This window comes from Geotrypetes seraphini, chromosome 2 (genome assembly GCF_902459505.1).
Source record: "Geotrypetes seraphini chromosome 2, aGeoSer1.1, whole genome shotgun sequence".
In the NCBI taxonomy this organism is placed as follows: domain Eukaryota; kingdom Metazoa; phylum Chordata; class Amphibia; order Gymnophiona; family Dermophiidae; genus Geotrypetes; species Geotrypetes seraphini.
In genome coordinates this window covers 143,143,344-143,158,975 of record NC_047085.1, presented here as the reverse complement: position 1 = coordinate 143,158,975, position 15,632 = coordinate 143,143,344, and the positions used below count along the sequence as shown (strand labels likewise).

Sequence of the window (15,632 nt, the reverse complement as noted above, 5' to 3'; positions counted from 1 at the left end):
AAATGGCCCATCCAGCCTGTCCATCTGCAGTATCAACTATCTCCTCCTCTCCCTAAGAGATCCACGTGTATTTCCCACGCTAAGGTTCACATGCAGTCTAAAGTGTGCAGTACTCTTTCACCAGGATGGGCATGCAATTTTTGGAAGAAGGTTGGGAGAAAGATTCATTAAGATGGAACTCTGACACCATCTTAGGAAGGAACTTAGGATGCGTGCGGAGAATTACCCTGTTGTGATGGAATTTAGTATACGGTGGATCAGCTGTAAGAGCCTGAAGATCACTCGCTCTGCAGGCTGAAGTGACTGCCACCAAAAACAGAACATTTCAGATCAGATATATCAGCTGACAAGAGACTAGTGACTCAAAAGTTGTTTTCATCAGCTGATGATGTTGAGATCCCAAAACATTGTGGAAAGTTTGAGAGGGGCTATGTCAACATCATACCTCACAAGAAGTGAACTAGAGGCTGTACAGAGATGGGATTGAAGTATGATGAGCACCAATTGCAGAAATATAAACCAGATTCAGAGAGGTGTAGGAGATACTCATGCAGTTTTTGTATAGGGCAAGTAAGTAGATCTAGGGCTCTGTCAGATGGCAAACCTTCTCCATTTAAATTAATAACACCTCTTAGAATATTTCTTGAAAGCAAGCAAAATCCTGGTAACAACTTCAGGTGGGTAGCATTTTTACAAGTACTCCCAGTTCCATGCACAAGACCCAAGAGCCAGGCAAAGCTCTGGAGTCTCAATGTGTAGATGAGATGATGATGCAGGGAGGAGGGTTTAAGATTTGTTAAGAACTGGGCAACATTCTGGGGAAGTGGGAACCTATTCTACAAAGATGGGCTCTATCTTAACCAGAGTGGAACTAGGCTGCTGTGGCATCAACATTTGAAAAGGAGATAGAGCAGTTTTTAAACCAGAATCTAGGGAAAAGTTGACATTCACTCAAAAGAGCATGGTTTGGAAAAAAATATCTTCCATCAAAACAGGGAAGACAAGGCATCCCGATAGTGAAGTTTGTAATAAAGAATATAGTATACCAGGTTCCTTAAATACAGAACAGACAGATTTTAAAGATTGCAAATTATCACTGTGAACTGCTGAGCAAGTTGAAAATACAAATACAAACATTGTTAGAGATGCAAATGCAAGAAGCCTAAGAAACAAGATGGGAGAGCTAAAATATATTGCACTAAATGAAAAGACAGATCTCTGAGATCTGGTAAAAGATAACCAATGGGACACTGTGATAACAGGCTACAAACTATATCGCACTGATGGGGTGGATCGAACTGGTGGGCTTTGAATCTAATGAACTAAAAATTCTAGAAGCACCCCATACCTTGGAATCCCTATGGGTAGAAATTCCATGTGTAAAGGGGAAGAGGATAGTGAGACTGAAGAGTGTACTACCATCCATCTGGCCAGGATAAACAGACAAATGCTGAAAAGTTATCAGAAATTAAGGAGATTAACAAACTGAGTAGCACAATAATAAGGGGTGATTTCAATTACCTTATAAATCAAAAAGAGAAAGTAGGATACTAATCCCTGAAAATCCACCAGATTTTATCCTAAATATCTAAAGGAGGGATGAACCCAAAAACATCAACAATGAAATAAATTGTGGAAAAAAGACCTCAGTAAAACAGTAGTACTACAATTTCTTAGCCACTGCTCAATACTGCGGACTCTCCTATCAGAGTTCTGAAAACACTCCACACAACAAAATTCAAATTTGCTTTAAACCTTTAAATAAAATTGTCCCATAAGAAATAAGACTAAACAGTGCTCTATGCATAATACAATGCTACCGTGTTTCCCTGAAAATAAGCTCTAGCATGATTTTCAGGGTAGGTCTTAAAATAAGCCCAACCCCCGAAAATAAACTCTAGTTGCCGGCGGCAGCAGTGCTCCCCCTACGACCCTTCCATCTCTCACATCCATCCAAAGCTCAACTGCGAGACCAAAATACAATACCTTACATCAAACCGCCTCATCGGTAGCACAGGCTCATCGCAGCTTTCTCACTCCTGGGCTTCTGATGGGTGGGAGACATGGCAGCGGCTCCTCTCACGATCCCCACCTGCGTCGGAAGTGCGTCGGGGATCTTACTATGCAGTCCTCAGTTTCCCACTGTAGTATTTTAGTGAGCGACACGAGAAAAATTATGAGCAACGCCAATGAAAATAGTGAGCGATCGCTCATGCGCTCAGCTTAGAGGGAACATTGGTCCTCTCGCTCCCATGGGGGTGGGGTGGTCACTACACAGAAAAATTCTCAAATTCTGAAAACTTAACAGAAAACAGAAGTTTTAAGTGTACTTGGAGGGGTTCACCCATTCAAACCACTCCACAATGGGAGTGTGAGGATTTCTACATGTACTGGGGGGCTTTCCTCCATACCCACCCTCACAGCGGTAATGTTACCGGATTAAAGTGGCAGGACTGGTGGCGCGCATACGCCCTGCACGCAATTGTTGGTGCTTTTTGTCAGCGTGCCAATTTCTGGTGCACTTTAGTTATAGAACCCATGCCAGAAGACAAAGTGCTGCAAGATCTCCATGGGAACTGGATCCTGACCATGAAGGTCATGATGAATAGGGAGCTGGAGTTTCTTGTACCGCTGAAGATATATGAGATCCACATACCACGGATGAGGCCAGTCCGGAGCAACTGGGAGAACTAGACCAGGATGCAACGCTATCTGGTGGATGATCTCAACCAGAGGTCCGTAGGTAAACAAAGGAGCTCGTGAGCTGTCCAGGGCTGAACCTAAGCTTCCACTCTGATCTGTGGCCAAAAAACCCGCCTGTCGCGTTCTTGGTGGAAGCCAGCAAGACCATTTGTAGTTGAGTCCATTACTGCACAACAAAATGGAACACTCTTTGAGAGAGAGCTCTGTCTTCCAGATCCAGGATGTGTCAACTGAGGAAGTCTGCGGAACAGCGCCTACTCCTGCCAAGTGTGCCATAGAAACTCCCTGGGAGAGACAGCAGCAAGGACTGTGCGCACCGTTTCCATTTGGAAAGGTGAAATCCGTAGATAGGTTTTGATCGACTGTAGAGCCAGAATAGAACTCCAGTCCAAAGAGCCTTTCTTTGGTACAATGAAGAATAAGGAATATCTGCCAAAGTTCGGTGCCTAAAATGAGCTCTACTGCTCGGATGTCCAAGAGACAAAGCAGAAAGCTGGAGATTCCAGAAACAAGTCCAGAAGGAGGCGAAAGAAGTCTATCTTGTGCCCTTCTTAAAAGATGTCTAGCATTCAGTGATTTAAGGATATTCAAGGCCACTCCTAGTAAAACAGAGCTGGCCCAAGGTCTGAGGGAGGGACAAAAAGTACTACTGTCCCCTCCCAAAGTTCGGCGAGATGTGCACAGGGTGATCAGCAACGCTGGCCATGCAGACATCCAGACTCTTACCAAAAAAGGAGCTGACTCTCCAAAGGAAGTCTGCTTAGAGTGGACTTGGAGGCAGAATCCCCAGCCCAAGGACGGATCAAAAGAGGTCGGCACGCCGATACAGCATAAGCTGAGACCTTACTGAGAACACAGATGAGATTATAAAGGGTATCCGCCACATAACCCATGCCCTCCATCACTAGCTGGGGATTGGCATCCTCCTCCGCATAGGGAACCCGGCGCAATCACGTGTGACAAGCACGCACAACAAAGGAGGTTGCTGCCGCAGCCTAAATACTCAAAGAAGCCACCTCAAAAAGCCTTGCAAGACAATGTCCACCCTACAATCTTGGGAGTCTTGAAATATTACATCCCCACCACTAGAGAGGGCCGTGCATATGTAACTTGTGCCATGGCAAAATCCACCTGAGGTTGCTTAAAAAAACTGCTGAAATTCAAACACCAGTGGAGAAAGCCTAGCCATTGCTTTAAAGAACTTTCTGGGGCATCCCAGTGCTGCGTAACCAGACCAAGAAGCTGCAGATGGGATGGAGCTCATTAGAACGGTCCATGACCAAGCAGTGTGAAAAGAAGGTGGATTCCAATTTGAGCTCCTTCACAGCAGCAGAAAGGAAATGGTGGACAAAGACATACTTAAAAAGTCTGGGTTGGTCATCACTCAAATCTAGACTCTCCGATATATCGCGCTGACTAGTCCCGGCAAGGGTATCAGCATAATCCAAAATAGAAACAGTGTCAGAAGACAGAAAAGGCATAACAGCTTTTGACAACTAATGGCAATCAAGATCTGTCATAGAGAGATGAGAGAGATCTTGCACAGGGACCTCCAGCATCAGAGCGATCAGCTAGGAAGAAGGCAATGCACCTCTCCGGCTGCTTCAAACAAGCTGAGTCTGGAAAATACGTTCTCTAGACAAGCCGAATGAAATCTGGAGAAATGCGCACATTGAGGCCACTGCTGGGTCCTGCTGAGGTGTCCATGCTGCACCAAAGGAGTCCCCTGACTCAGTACACAGGCTTTTGGTGCCAGCATCCAGAACAGCCTCTGGATGAGACTTTTTGCCCAAATCAAGGATCCAGGATGGCTCCCTGGCCATGGAGGACCCGGAGGAGGTGATGAAGCCTGAAGCCTCCACTCTCTTCGGACTGCCAGTCAGATGGACCCTGACTGTAACCTCCACTCCCACAGATCCTCTCCATACAACCGGGGGTGGAAAACGCAGCCTGCACCCTGAAACCAATTTACCAATATACTTACGCAATGAATCCTCTTTAGAAAAATTCAAGCATTCTTTAAAAAGTTTCCTGTATAAGAATGCATTTGAGATATAGATAGTATAACTTACCAATCATTAAATCTTTTAGATCCTAATTAGACCTACGCAACAAATTTATCTTCTTTCTTTCTATGCTTATTTCTGCTTTCATATCTCTTTTTTTTTCTTTTGTGTTACCCACCATATGTGTTTTTACCTAAATGTTTCTTCTCTTTCTTTACATCCCCCTCATCTTCTGTACCAGTTATTTATTAGATATACTTTATATCTATATATATAAAATCGGAGGTATGTATGTGTGTATGTGTGTATGTATGTATGTGTGTGTGTATGTGCCGCTATCACGCAAAAACGGCTTGACCGATTTGAACGAAACTTGGTATGCAGATCCCTCACTACCTGGGGTGATATGTTCTGGGGGTCTCGCGGCCCACCTGTACACGTGGGCGGAGCTACAAACAGAAAATCAGATTTCACCCATTCATGTCAATGGAAAAAATGTAAAAAGCTGCCATTCTCACAGTAATTCAAAAACGGCTTGACCGATTTGAACGAAACTTGGTTTGCAGATCCCTCACTACCTGGGGTGATATGTTCTGGGGGGTCTCGCGGCCCACCAGCACACATGGGCGGAGCTACAAACAGAAAATCATATTTCACCCATTCATGTCAATGGAAAAAATGTAAAAAGCTGCCATTCTCACAGTAATTCAAAAACGGCTTGACCGATTTGAACGAAACTTGGTATGCAGATCCCTCACTACCTGGGGTGATATGTTCTGGGGGTCTCGCGGCCCACCTGTACACGTGGGCGGAGCTACAAACAGAAAATCAGATTTCACCCATTCATGTCAATGGAAAAAATGTAAAAAGCTGCCATTCTCACAGTAATTCAAAAACGGCTTGACCGATTTGAACGAAACTTGGTTTGCAGATCCCTCACTACCTGGGGTGATATGTTCTGGGGGGTCTCGCGGCCCACCAGCACACGTGGGTGGAGCTACAAACAGAAAATCATATTTCACCCATTCATGTCAATGGAAAAAATGTAAAAAGCTGCCATTCTCACAGTAATTCAAAAACGGCTTGACCGATTTGAACGAAACTTGGTATGCAGATCCCTCACTACCTGGGGTGATATGTTCTGGGGGTCTCGCGGCCCACCTGCACACGTGGGCAGAGCTACAAACAGAAAATCAGATTTCACCCATTCATGTCAATGGAAAAAATGTAAAAAGCTGCCATTCTCACAGTAATTCAAAAACGGCTTGACCGATTTGAACGAAACTTGGTATGCAGATCCCTCACTACCTGGGGTGATATGTTCTGTGGGTCTCGCGGCCCACCTGCACACGTGGGCGGAGCTACAAACAGAAAATCAGATTTCACCCATTCATGTCAATGGAAAGGATGTAAAAAGCTGCCATTCTCACCGTAATTCCAACTATAAAACACTTTCTATGACACTATAACCACTAGGGACATCGTTTCTATTCTACCACGGACACCATACATATAGAGTTTGTATGGTCTAACTGTGTTTGTAACTGTTTCCTTCATGCACCCCTATTCATAATGTTATTACATTACATGAGTTCTCACTTATGCTGAACTAGGAACACAGGTTCCATTCTGAACCGGGAAACAACTGCATGGAGTTTCTTTTCAACCTGAGTTTCCACATATTGAGTTGTTTTAATCAATACTGGAACTTTTGGATGCCACTTCTTCCAACAGATCTTCCTTTTCACTTTAAGAGATTGCAAATTCCAGTGAGACTTGCATTCTCTATCACAATCAACAAATCACAGGGACAGACTATTACATACTGTGGAGTGGATTTAAGATCCCCTTGTTTTTCCCATGGACAACTCTATGTTGCTTGCTCAAGGGTGGGTTCACCCAAGAATTTATATGTTCTTGCTCCTGGAGGTGAAACTAAAAATGTTGTTTATAATCAAGTTTTGTGTTAGTTGTATTGTATTCATTTTGTCAAATATTTCACATTATAATTTGAATATTGTACTTTTTATAAAGCTGTTAAAAAATAATTTCATTCACCGCTATAAAGTATCTTTATTTGATTCCATTTACAGTGTTATTGCTATAATTAAATACCCGTGCAACGCCGGGGCATCAGCTAGTTTAATTGTATAAAACTGTTCTGTTTTGTCCCCTATTTTTAAAATGTTCTACGCACTAAAGTATTTGACATTGCGTGTACAACAAACCTTAATAAAATTTGAAACCCTGCGGGACTTTTACACCGGACACATACAGCCTGCATTTAAACCCCTGACAAGGTCAGAGGACAAGCGAGCTCCCAAGGGAACTGACCCCGAGTCCGAGAAAGGTGGCACACAGCAGGATGACTTCACAGGTCCACTTAAGTTTCTCCCTGAAGCAGCAGTCCAGCTCTGCGGGACTGCGCCTTTCCTCCAGCAGAGGACCACCTCAGGGGTCTTACAACAATTAAGCCACCGAAAAAAAATTAATCTTAAGAAAAAGATGCAGAGCAGATCAGAAGACTTCTGCATGGTTTGCTTGCAGAAATTGAAAACTGCAGGGGGCTCTGTCTCTCTCTCTCTGAGGTAGGAGGGGCACATGCTCAGAAAAGTGTTTGGATTTCTGCAACTCCCAGATTGCGGGAAGGGATTGAACACCTAGAGCAGGGGTGCCCAAAAGGTCGATCGTGATCAACCAGTAGATCGCGAAGGCAATGCGAGTCGATCGCAGAGCCCAACTCGGGCTCTGTGACAGACTCACGTTTGTCTTCCGTTCTACCTGCTTCCCGAAGCGCAGGGCCGACCAACTTTCTTCACCCGATGTCAATTCTGACATCGAAGAGGAAGTTCCGGGCCAGCCAATTGCTGCCTGGCTGGCCCGGAACGTCCTCTCTGACGTTAGAATTGACGTCGGGTGGGGAAGGTTGGTTGACCCGGCGCTACAGCGTCCTCGTTACGGCGGCAGCCTGTTCCCCGATGGCGGCGGCGGTGGCTTGAGGGAGGAAGAAAGAAAGAAAGGCAGGGAGACAGACAGAAAGGGAGCATGGTCTGTACAGAGGTCTGTTCTGGTTTTTCGATACAGCGTTAACGAAGGTGTTGGTGAGGGCTTTTGGCTTAGAATGCCTAAGACCAAAGAGAACTTGAGCTCATCCAGCTCCTGCAGTGACTCAGACAATAGACGTGTGAGGAAGAAGAGAAAGAAAGAATCTCCTCCAGCTAAAACTAAGAGAGAGAAACAGAAGGTTGCAAAGGAAATAAAGGCTTCCACTAAGAATCCACAGGAAGACATTACTGAAGGGAACATGTTTCAGGAATTACTTTATTTCCTGATCAGTGGAACCAGCTAAAGGAGCAGATTCTAGATATTGATGCAGCAATCAAGAAACTTTGACGAGTAGGGCAACTCAAAAATGACAGAGGAAACCATACACAAGATTGTTTTGTTGTGTACATCCTTTTAAACTATTAAAATACTGTTTATCTCTGAAAAAAAAAGAAAGGGGGCATGGAGAGAGAAAGACAGGGAGACAGACAGAAAGGGGGCATGGAGAGGGAGAGAGAGAGAGAGAGAGAAAGAAAGAAAGAAAGAAAGAAAGAAAGAAAGAAAGAAAGAAAGAAAGAAAGAAAGAAAGAAAGAAAGAAAGAAAGAAAGAAAGAAAGAAAGAAAGGAGGCATGCAGAGAGAAAGACAGAAAGAAAAAAAGGGAAGGGGGCAGGGAGAGAGGAAGAAAAAGTTGGGGAGGGAATGAGGTCTGGAGGAGAGGAAGCATACAGGAGGTGAAAGAAGCAAAGAAATATTGGATGCACAGTCAGAAGAAGAAAGTGCAACCAGAGACTCATGAAATCACCAGACAACAAAGGTAGGAAAAATGATTTTCTTTTCAATTTAGTGATCAAAATGTGTCCATTTTGAGAATTTATATCTGCTGTCTATATTTTGCACTATGGCTCCCTTTTACTAAACCTCAATAGCGTTTTTTAGCGCAGGGAGCCTATGAACATCGAGAGCAGCGGAGGGCATTCAGCGCAGCTCCCTGTGCTAAAAACTGCTATCACGGTTTAGTAAAAAGGGAGGGGGTATATTTGTATATTTTTGTATAGTTGTTACTGAGGTCACATTGCATAAAGTCATCTACCTTGACCTCTTTGAAAACCCGCGGAATATAAATGATAATTAATGTTTTCTCTGTGTACAGTGTGCTTTGTGTTTTTTTAAATTTTATTGTTGGTACATCATTTTGACTTGGTCAGTTTAAAAGTAGCTCGCAAGCCCAAAAAGTGTGGGCACCCCTGACCTAGAGTATGGAATCTGGAAAGGATGTAACAGGATACCCATATCCCAGGCCTACTTAATGAGAGAAAAGGGAGGGCCTTGGACTGTTGAATATACGGCTGCTCTCCATAGCATGTCAGATGTGACACAAACGATTGGTTTAGAATGGTATCATACTTTTCTGACATGCCTTTGGAGACAGCACTCTTACATCCCTGCCATTTTAGCTATACGTTACATGCGTCCAAGCAGGACCTGCGCATATATTTATCAACTTACCCTATTTACGCACCAGCATACAGGGCCTGGAGGGGGGTATACCAGTTAAGTTTCATGCCTGACCTCCCTTTCTTGCTACTCCAGGGGAATTCTTGCCGGGGATACACTCCTTGCAATTTCAGGCTTGGATGAGTAAAGGTGTACAATTTATTTTTCAAGTAGCTGCTGAAAATGGTACTATTTGAACATTTGAGTTGCTATGCAAAGAATTTCATCTCATTCCACAAGACATGTTTTCTTATTTGCAACTGAGACACTACATCTCATCACTATCAGTGGGAGATATAACAGACTTGTCAAGAAACTTATCTCTGAGACTTTCAACCTTTCTATACAACAGAGAATATTTCATCATATTGGCCTACAAGAACACCATTCAGGAGTTATTTTATTAGTGAAAACCTGGTCAGAAGACTTATAGGTATAAATTATTGCAAAGCGGGTTGAACGAGCATTAAGCACAGCCTCCAGACTTACTACATATGTGTACACTGGAAACTACAGTTTAAATTTTTGTTGAAACTGTAGATATCTCCCACAAGAGCGTATAGAATGACATCAGCCCTCATCTTTGCTGCCCCAAATGCTTTCATCCCTATGCGTCACTTGGCCACGTGTTCTGGGGTTGTCCCAAGATCCTATTATTTTAGATTCAGATAAGTGGAAATATCAAATTTCTGAATTTAACTACAAAAAAAATGTTTATGCTTAGTTTGGTAGAGATGTTATGTATAATGCTTTGTTAAAGAACCCCCTTTCCATGCCACTGGTGAATAGGGATTAATGAGAGGGAGGAGTTTTCAGATAAGTAAATCTTCACCAAGTTTCTGGGCAAGTGAACCTGTGTGAGAGTGGAGATGTATATTAAAAAAAAATTGGAAGTGTTTGATCACAAGTAATCTAACTTGTGCTGCAATGATGGCCTTGGATTGTCTTGACCTCAGAAGTTGTCTTCATCTGGAAATGGCACGGGATTCCTCAACTTCAGGCATTATATATATGACTCCAGCCCTGAATCCAAAGGGTATGACAGCATATTATTATTGCGATATTATTGGGCAAAAAATCTATCCTGAATACATGGTTGTAATCTCAATCTCAAGCACATTCATACTGGAAGTGCTTCATGATTGCTCAAGCGTCATAAGAGCAATGCAACTTTGCAGATATAGACTCTCCACGTGGTAGGATATTTATACAATTTTGGGAACCTTTTTTGGTCTAATCTAACGCCATATGCTTAAAGTTGAATACTTAATACTTGAATTTTCATGAGGTCCTGTTACTGCATAGTTTGTATACATGTATCCAAGAGTGTATTTGTGTGTGGGGGGGAGAGGGTTGGGATAAGTGGTGGGTGAGGGAAGTTTGTATACTTCACTTCAAGTATTGGATTTCAAGACTTGTATATGAACCTCTGAAAAACTAATAAAGAAATTGTAAAAGTATATGAAACAACAATAAATTACACATTTATGGAAACAGAACAAGAGTAACTGCTGGACACTTACTTAGTTAGCTGACCAAGTTCAAATTCCAATAACCTCTTAGCTTCTAACAATGTATTAATTTCATGTTTTAGTTGTTTTTCTGAGCCCTTCAAGTTGTCTGCCTCAACAGCTTGCATCTTTAGTTCATTCTGTATCACCACCCGCTTATTTGTCTCTTGTTCAAGCTGAAGCGTTAGATGTTTAACCTGATAATTTAAGATAATTAAAATATAGTTATAAAACAAGAGCAGGACATTGTGGACATCAAGATGCCTATTGCAGCAAATGGGCAAAGTAATCTGTATTTAACAATACTTCAATGACAGTTACCTGATGTTTATTTGAAATTTGATACACTGCCAGGCTGAATAAGATGACTTATACAAAAAATCAAAACAGTTTCCCCATTGTGCCTTCTCAAAATCTCCATTAATTTAATTATGATTTTTTTTTTTTGGAAGGCTCCTCTTATCACTGAATGCCTGTTAAAGGTGGTTAATGACTGACCATCACAAATACCGAAGAGATACAAATAAATATTGAAATAACAAGGCTGGGATGGGAGTGGGAGACCTAAAAAGCATACAAGGTAGCAGATGCTTAACCCTACATTTAGGGGACAGCCTGTGGAAGCTTAATCACACTCTATTTCGTCATCAAGGACTCCAAACAATGAAGAAAGGAATAATATCCAAAAGGATGAAAAATGCAATTGAGTAAACTGGCCAATTATTACAGGGAGGCAAGTGAGGCTAACAAGAACATGGCTGATATGGAGAAAACATCTAATGAATGTGTGACTGCTAAATACTGCACAGAGCCTAACATGTAAGATAAAGGTACTTAAAGCAAATATAATTAAAGACATTCTTGGAATCCAGAACTTAAATGCTGCAGTATATAATAAAACAAAAGTAAAAAAAAAAAAAAAAATCACAGAATTGAGGGGTTAAAACAGTGCTCCCTCCATTCATGCATGTAAGTGTACACTTACATGAATAAGAATATAAGAACAGCCATACTGGATCAGATCAATGGTCCATCTAGCCCAGTATCTTGTTTCCACAGTGGCCAATTCAGGTAGCAAGTACCTGGCAAAAATCCAAATATTAGCAACTTTCCATGCTACCGATCCCAGGGCAAGCATTGGCTTCCCTCATGTCTGTCTCATTAGCAGACAATGGTCTTTTCTTTCAGGAACTTGTACAACCCATCTATGTTAAATGCTGTTAAAAACATCCTCTGGCAGTTAGGTGCACTACTGCACCTAACTGCTAGTCTATATTTATGCACTTCAATGGCTCTGTATAAATGCAAGAGGGCAATTCACAGGGCAAGAACATGGGCATATCTTAGGTGTGGCTATCATTTATGTGGGATACTTACAGAACAAAGCAAGTAGCAGGTGTTTTCCAAGGAGAACAAGTAGATATTCTCACATATGGGTGATGTCGTCCACATAGCCTGGTACAGATATGTACCAAAGTGTACTGTCACTTTAAAAATTTTCCGATTGTCCATATCACGCATACCTTCTTGCCCGACATCGGCTCAAGGGACCTTCAATTCCGTCCAAAAGCTAAAAAACCAGCTAGGGGAGGTGGGTGAATTGTGAAAATATTTGCCTGCTGTGCTTGGAGAACACCTACTACAGGTGAGTAACTGCTTTCTCCGAGGACAAGCAGGCAGTTAATTCTCACATAAGGGACTTCCAAGTTGCCAGACTCACGCTTCTAGAAAAAGGGTTAAATATAACTGTCATGAGGCTGGTGAAATCCCAGAGAATGGAGGGAAGAGATAGATTAGGCTCTTACCTTGGTAATCTTCATTCTTGTAGATGTGTCTAGTGGTCCTGAATGCTAGGGTCCTGTATCTGAACTAGCAAGCTGCTTGCAGAAAACTGTCAATCATGTTTTCAACTCCATCTCCTTCCCAGGGAGCTGCTCCTGCTCCCTCAGTTTGTACAAAAGCAATCAAGTAGCACTATAATAAAATACATAACTGGAAGGAGAAAAACAAACATAGTAAATAACATTATAACATCCAAATTTGTGCAACCAGCACTAATTATGTATAGGGCTCATAGCTACTTACATGACCTGCTATCAAGCAGACTTAAGCCAGACTGTAAGGTCATGAGGATTTTCCTATGCATAATCTTTTGCATCATTTGGCCTCCTAAATACATATGGAATCTTAGGGAGCCACGAAAATTGCTCCGTCTCAAACTCTGGGCCATTCAGGGTCTGCTGTCCGGTAAGGAATTGGGGTGACGGTCCATCACAATGGCTATTAGGTCATCTAGGCCCTTGCCAAATAGCATCTGTTCCTGAAAGGGAAGCCGGCTTAGTGAAGTCTGCACACTGTCGGATCCACATTAACCATCAGGCAGAGGTAGCAAAGACCGAAATCATGCAAATAACTCTGATAAAATCATGCAGAGCATCTGCAATATAATTCACCCCAGAGAGGAGCATATGGAAATCTTCACTATCTATTGGGTCTGAGGGCCGAGACACGCAAGCATGACAAGCATGTGCCACAAAGGAAGATATAGCTGCCACCTTAATTCCTACGGCCAAAGCTTCAAATTGTTGCTTGAGAAGGCCATGGACGCTCTTCAGCCAGCCATTCGGTACAAACCTAGCATGTTATAGGGATAAAAAGGCCTGAGGAGTCCATCCTAGTCGATTTTGAGCAAAATCAATAGATTTTGAAGCAAATGGAGGCTACAGAAAAAAAAGATTGTTAAAATCCAAGATGGCCGCCACCAGAAAATCACGCCAAAAACAGCCTATGGATACCTCCCTGAAGAAAAAATAGCCCTGGGAAAGGGGTTTTCAGAGATGGGGGTGTGACCTAGGCTCTGGAGCCAGAAACCTTTAAATTCAAATTTTTCCCCCCTTTCCCTCCCTCCCCCTGATTTTCTCCTTAGGCTACAATAGCCTTACTCACTGTGCCATGTGGTGCCTGCTTGCTTCAGCATAGGATTTCAGGTGGAATCAATAGAGAAGAAATCTGCCTTACAGATTCACTGAACGAATCTGGTCTTCTGGCAGCCAAATGGACCAAGGTCGGACTGGATCTGAACCCATGGAAAACCACGCTGTGAAAATGGGGAGGACCACGGAGCTGGCCCACTGTTAGTCTTTTCCAAGCCAGGAAGGAGCCAAAACAGCCTGTGCTGAAGCTCCTGATTAAATATGGGATGCAAGCAGCTATGCAGGGGATGGCCCCTAAGCTCAAAAAATATAAAAGCAAGCTGTCTAGCAAGGTGTTCCAAAGGTCTGATCCTGCTATCTAGCAGCAGACTTCCTTCATGCGAGTCTGTGTGTTCTCTCAAGCAGAGGTTTCAGAAAAAGGGAACATCCAGGCACAGAGTCTCCAAAAAACAGAGAAAAAATACCCGAAAATAATAAAACTGCAGAGCAGATCAAAAACACTTATGAACAACTTGCTTGCAGAAAACTAACTGAAGGGGCAGGAGCAGCTTCCTGGGTAGGAGGTAAAGTTGAAAAAAGATTGACAGTTTTCTGCAAGCAACTTGCTAGTTCAGATACAAGACCTTAGCATTCCGGACCACTAGTCCTGAGCAGAGGATGCACTCCTGGGAAGCTCCTGAACTAATTCAAACAATGGCAGCTGGTCAAGAACATGATCTGTATCAATAAGGGTGAAAGTTCCCACCAAAACAGGAACTGCCCATGGCCCAGAGTCGGACTCATGTGGCAGCAAGGGAGCTAGGCTTCCAGGCAACTCCTGTATCACCTAAGCTGCTGCTTTAGCATCTCCACAAAATTTACATGGTGTGCCAGAGTACTCTACTCCTCTCACCAACAGAAGCAAAAACATTGGGGTTTGCCAGAAGACACGTGATATGGCAATATGGAAACACTAACCCTGACCCACCGAGATCAACCCTAATCACCCCCATCACGATGCTAGGGAAATGAGGACTGCAAAATAAAGTCAGGTACAGGCAGCCCTTTCTCTTGAGAAGTGCTAAGCTGCCAATTATTATTATTGTTTTTTGCTCCTTGCTGTTGTGCTGCATTCAAAGGGCACTCAAGGTTCTGCTATCACTGTGAGGGAATGGAGAACCGAGGCATACTGTGGTCTTCCCAGTGAGAGGATGATAGGAGGATTGGCCATCCACATGCAACATCCCTGAGGTTATTGAGACCTAGAGTCCCACATCTCAAAAGTGAAGACCAGGGAGAACAGCTAAATTTTTTGTTGTTGTTGTTAAAGAAAAAAATTAGGAGAAGCCCAAAATATAGAGAAGAATCTACTAGGATTGCTCCCACCCCCTAGGGCCTAACAGACCAGCTCAGACTGTACAGGCTAACATGTCCACATCTATTGGGAGACTGAGAAATAATTGGCTGGTTGAGAACTGTACAGGATACTGTGATCGTGTTTTGTGAACTGCTTAGGTTTAAGTAGGCTACAAATTTTTTAAAGAAATAAAATAAATACTGTACTGATCTTAAAGTCATGTGTTTTCAGACTCCATCTATCCATCTGCTGGTAGCAAGGTATAACCCAAGTGTCTGTATGAGTCTGGAAGGCTGATAAGGAATTATTTTTTTAACTTTACATAAGCAATAGATTGGAAGAGTTATATAAAACTCTTATCTATTCAAATCATCTTACTTATTTATTTTTTATAGCATTCTATCCCTATTTCCCTAAAATGACTATTAGACAGTTTCTTCCTATTCCCATAAAATACAGTGGTTGTATTTTAAATCAGACCTATTGACAGTTCTGTGAACTACAGAATTTTGTTCAATGGGTAACAGATCAATGTTGTTCAAAATAAGGCTTAAACATTTAAAATCCGAATCATTTCCCCTGGCAAACAAGACTAGCTAAAG

At 42.6% G+C, this 15,632-nt stretch overlaps 1 protein-coding gene across 1 annotated transcript in view; it reads right to left on the bottom strand.

The window, feature by feature from the left end:
• Window positions 1–15,632, bottom strand: part of ROCK1 (Rho associated coiled-coil containing protein kinase 1) — a 398,571-nt gene that overhangs the window by 131,107 nt on the left and 251,832 nt on the right. The window contains exon 20 of the mRNA XM_033933927.1: window positions 10,774–10,958. Coding sequence (XP_033789818.1) covers window positions 10,774–10,958 — 185 coding nt within the window. The remainder of the gene's footprint in view (window positions 1–10,773; window positions 10,959–15,632) is intronic.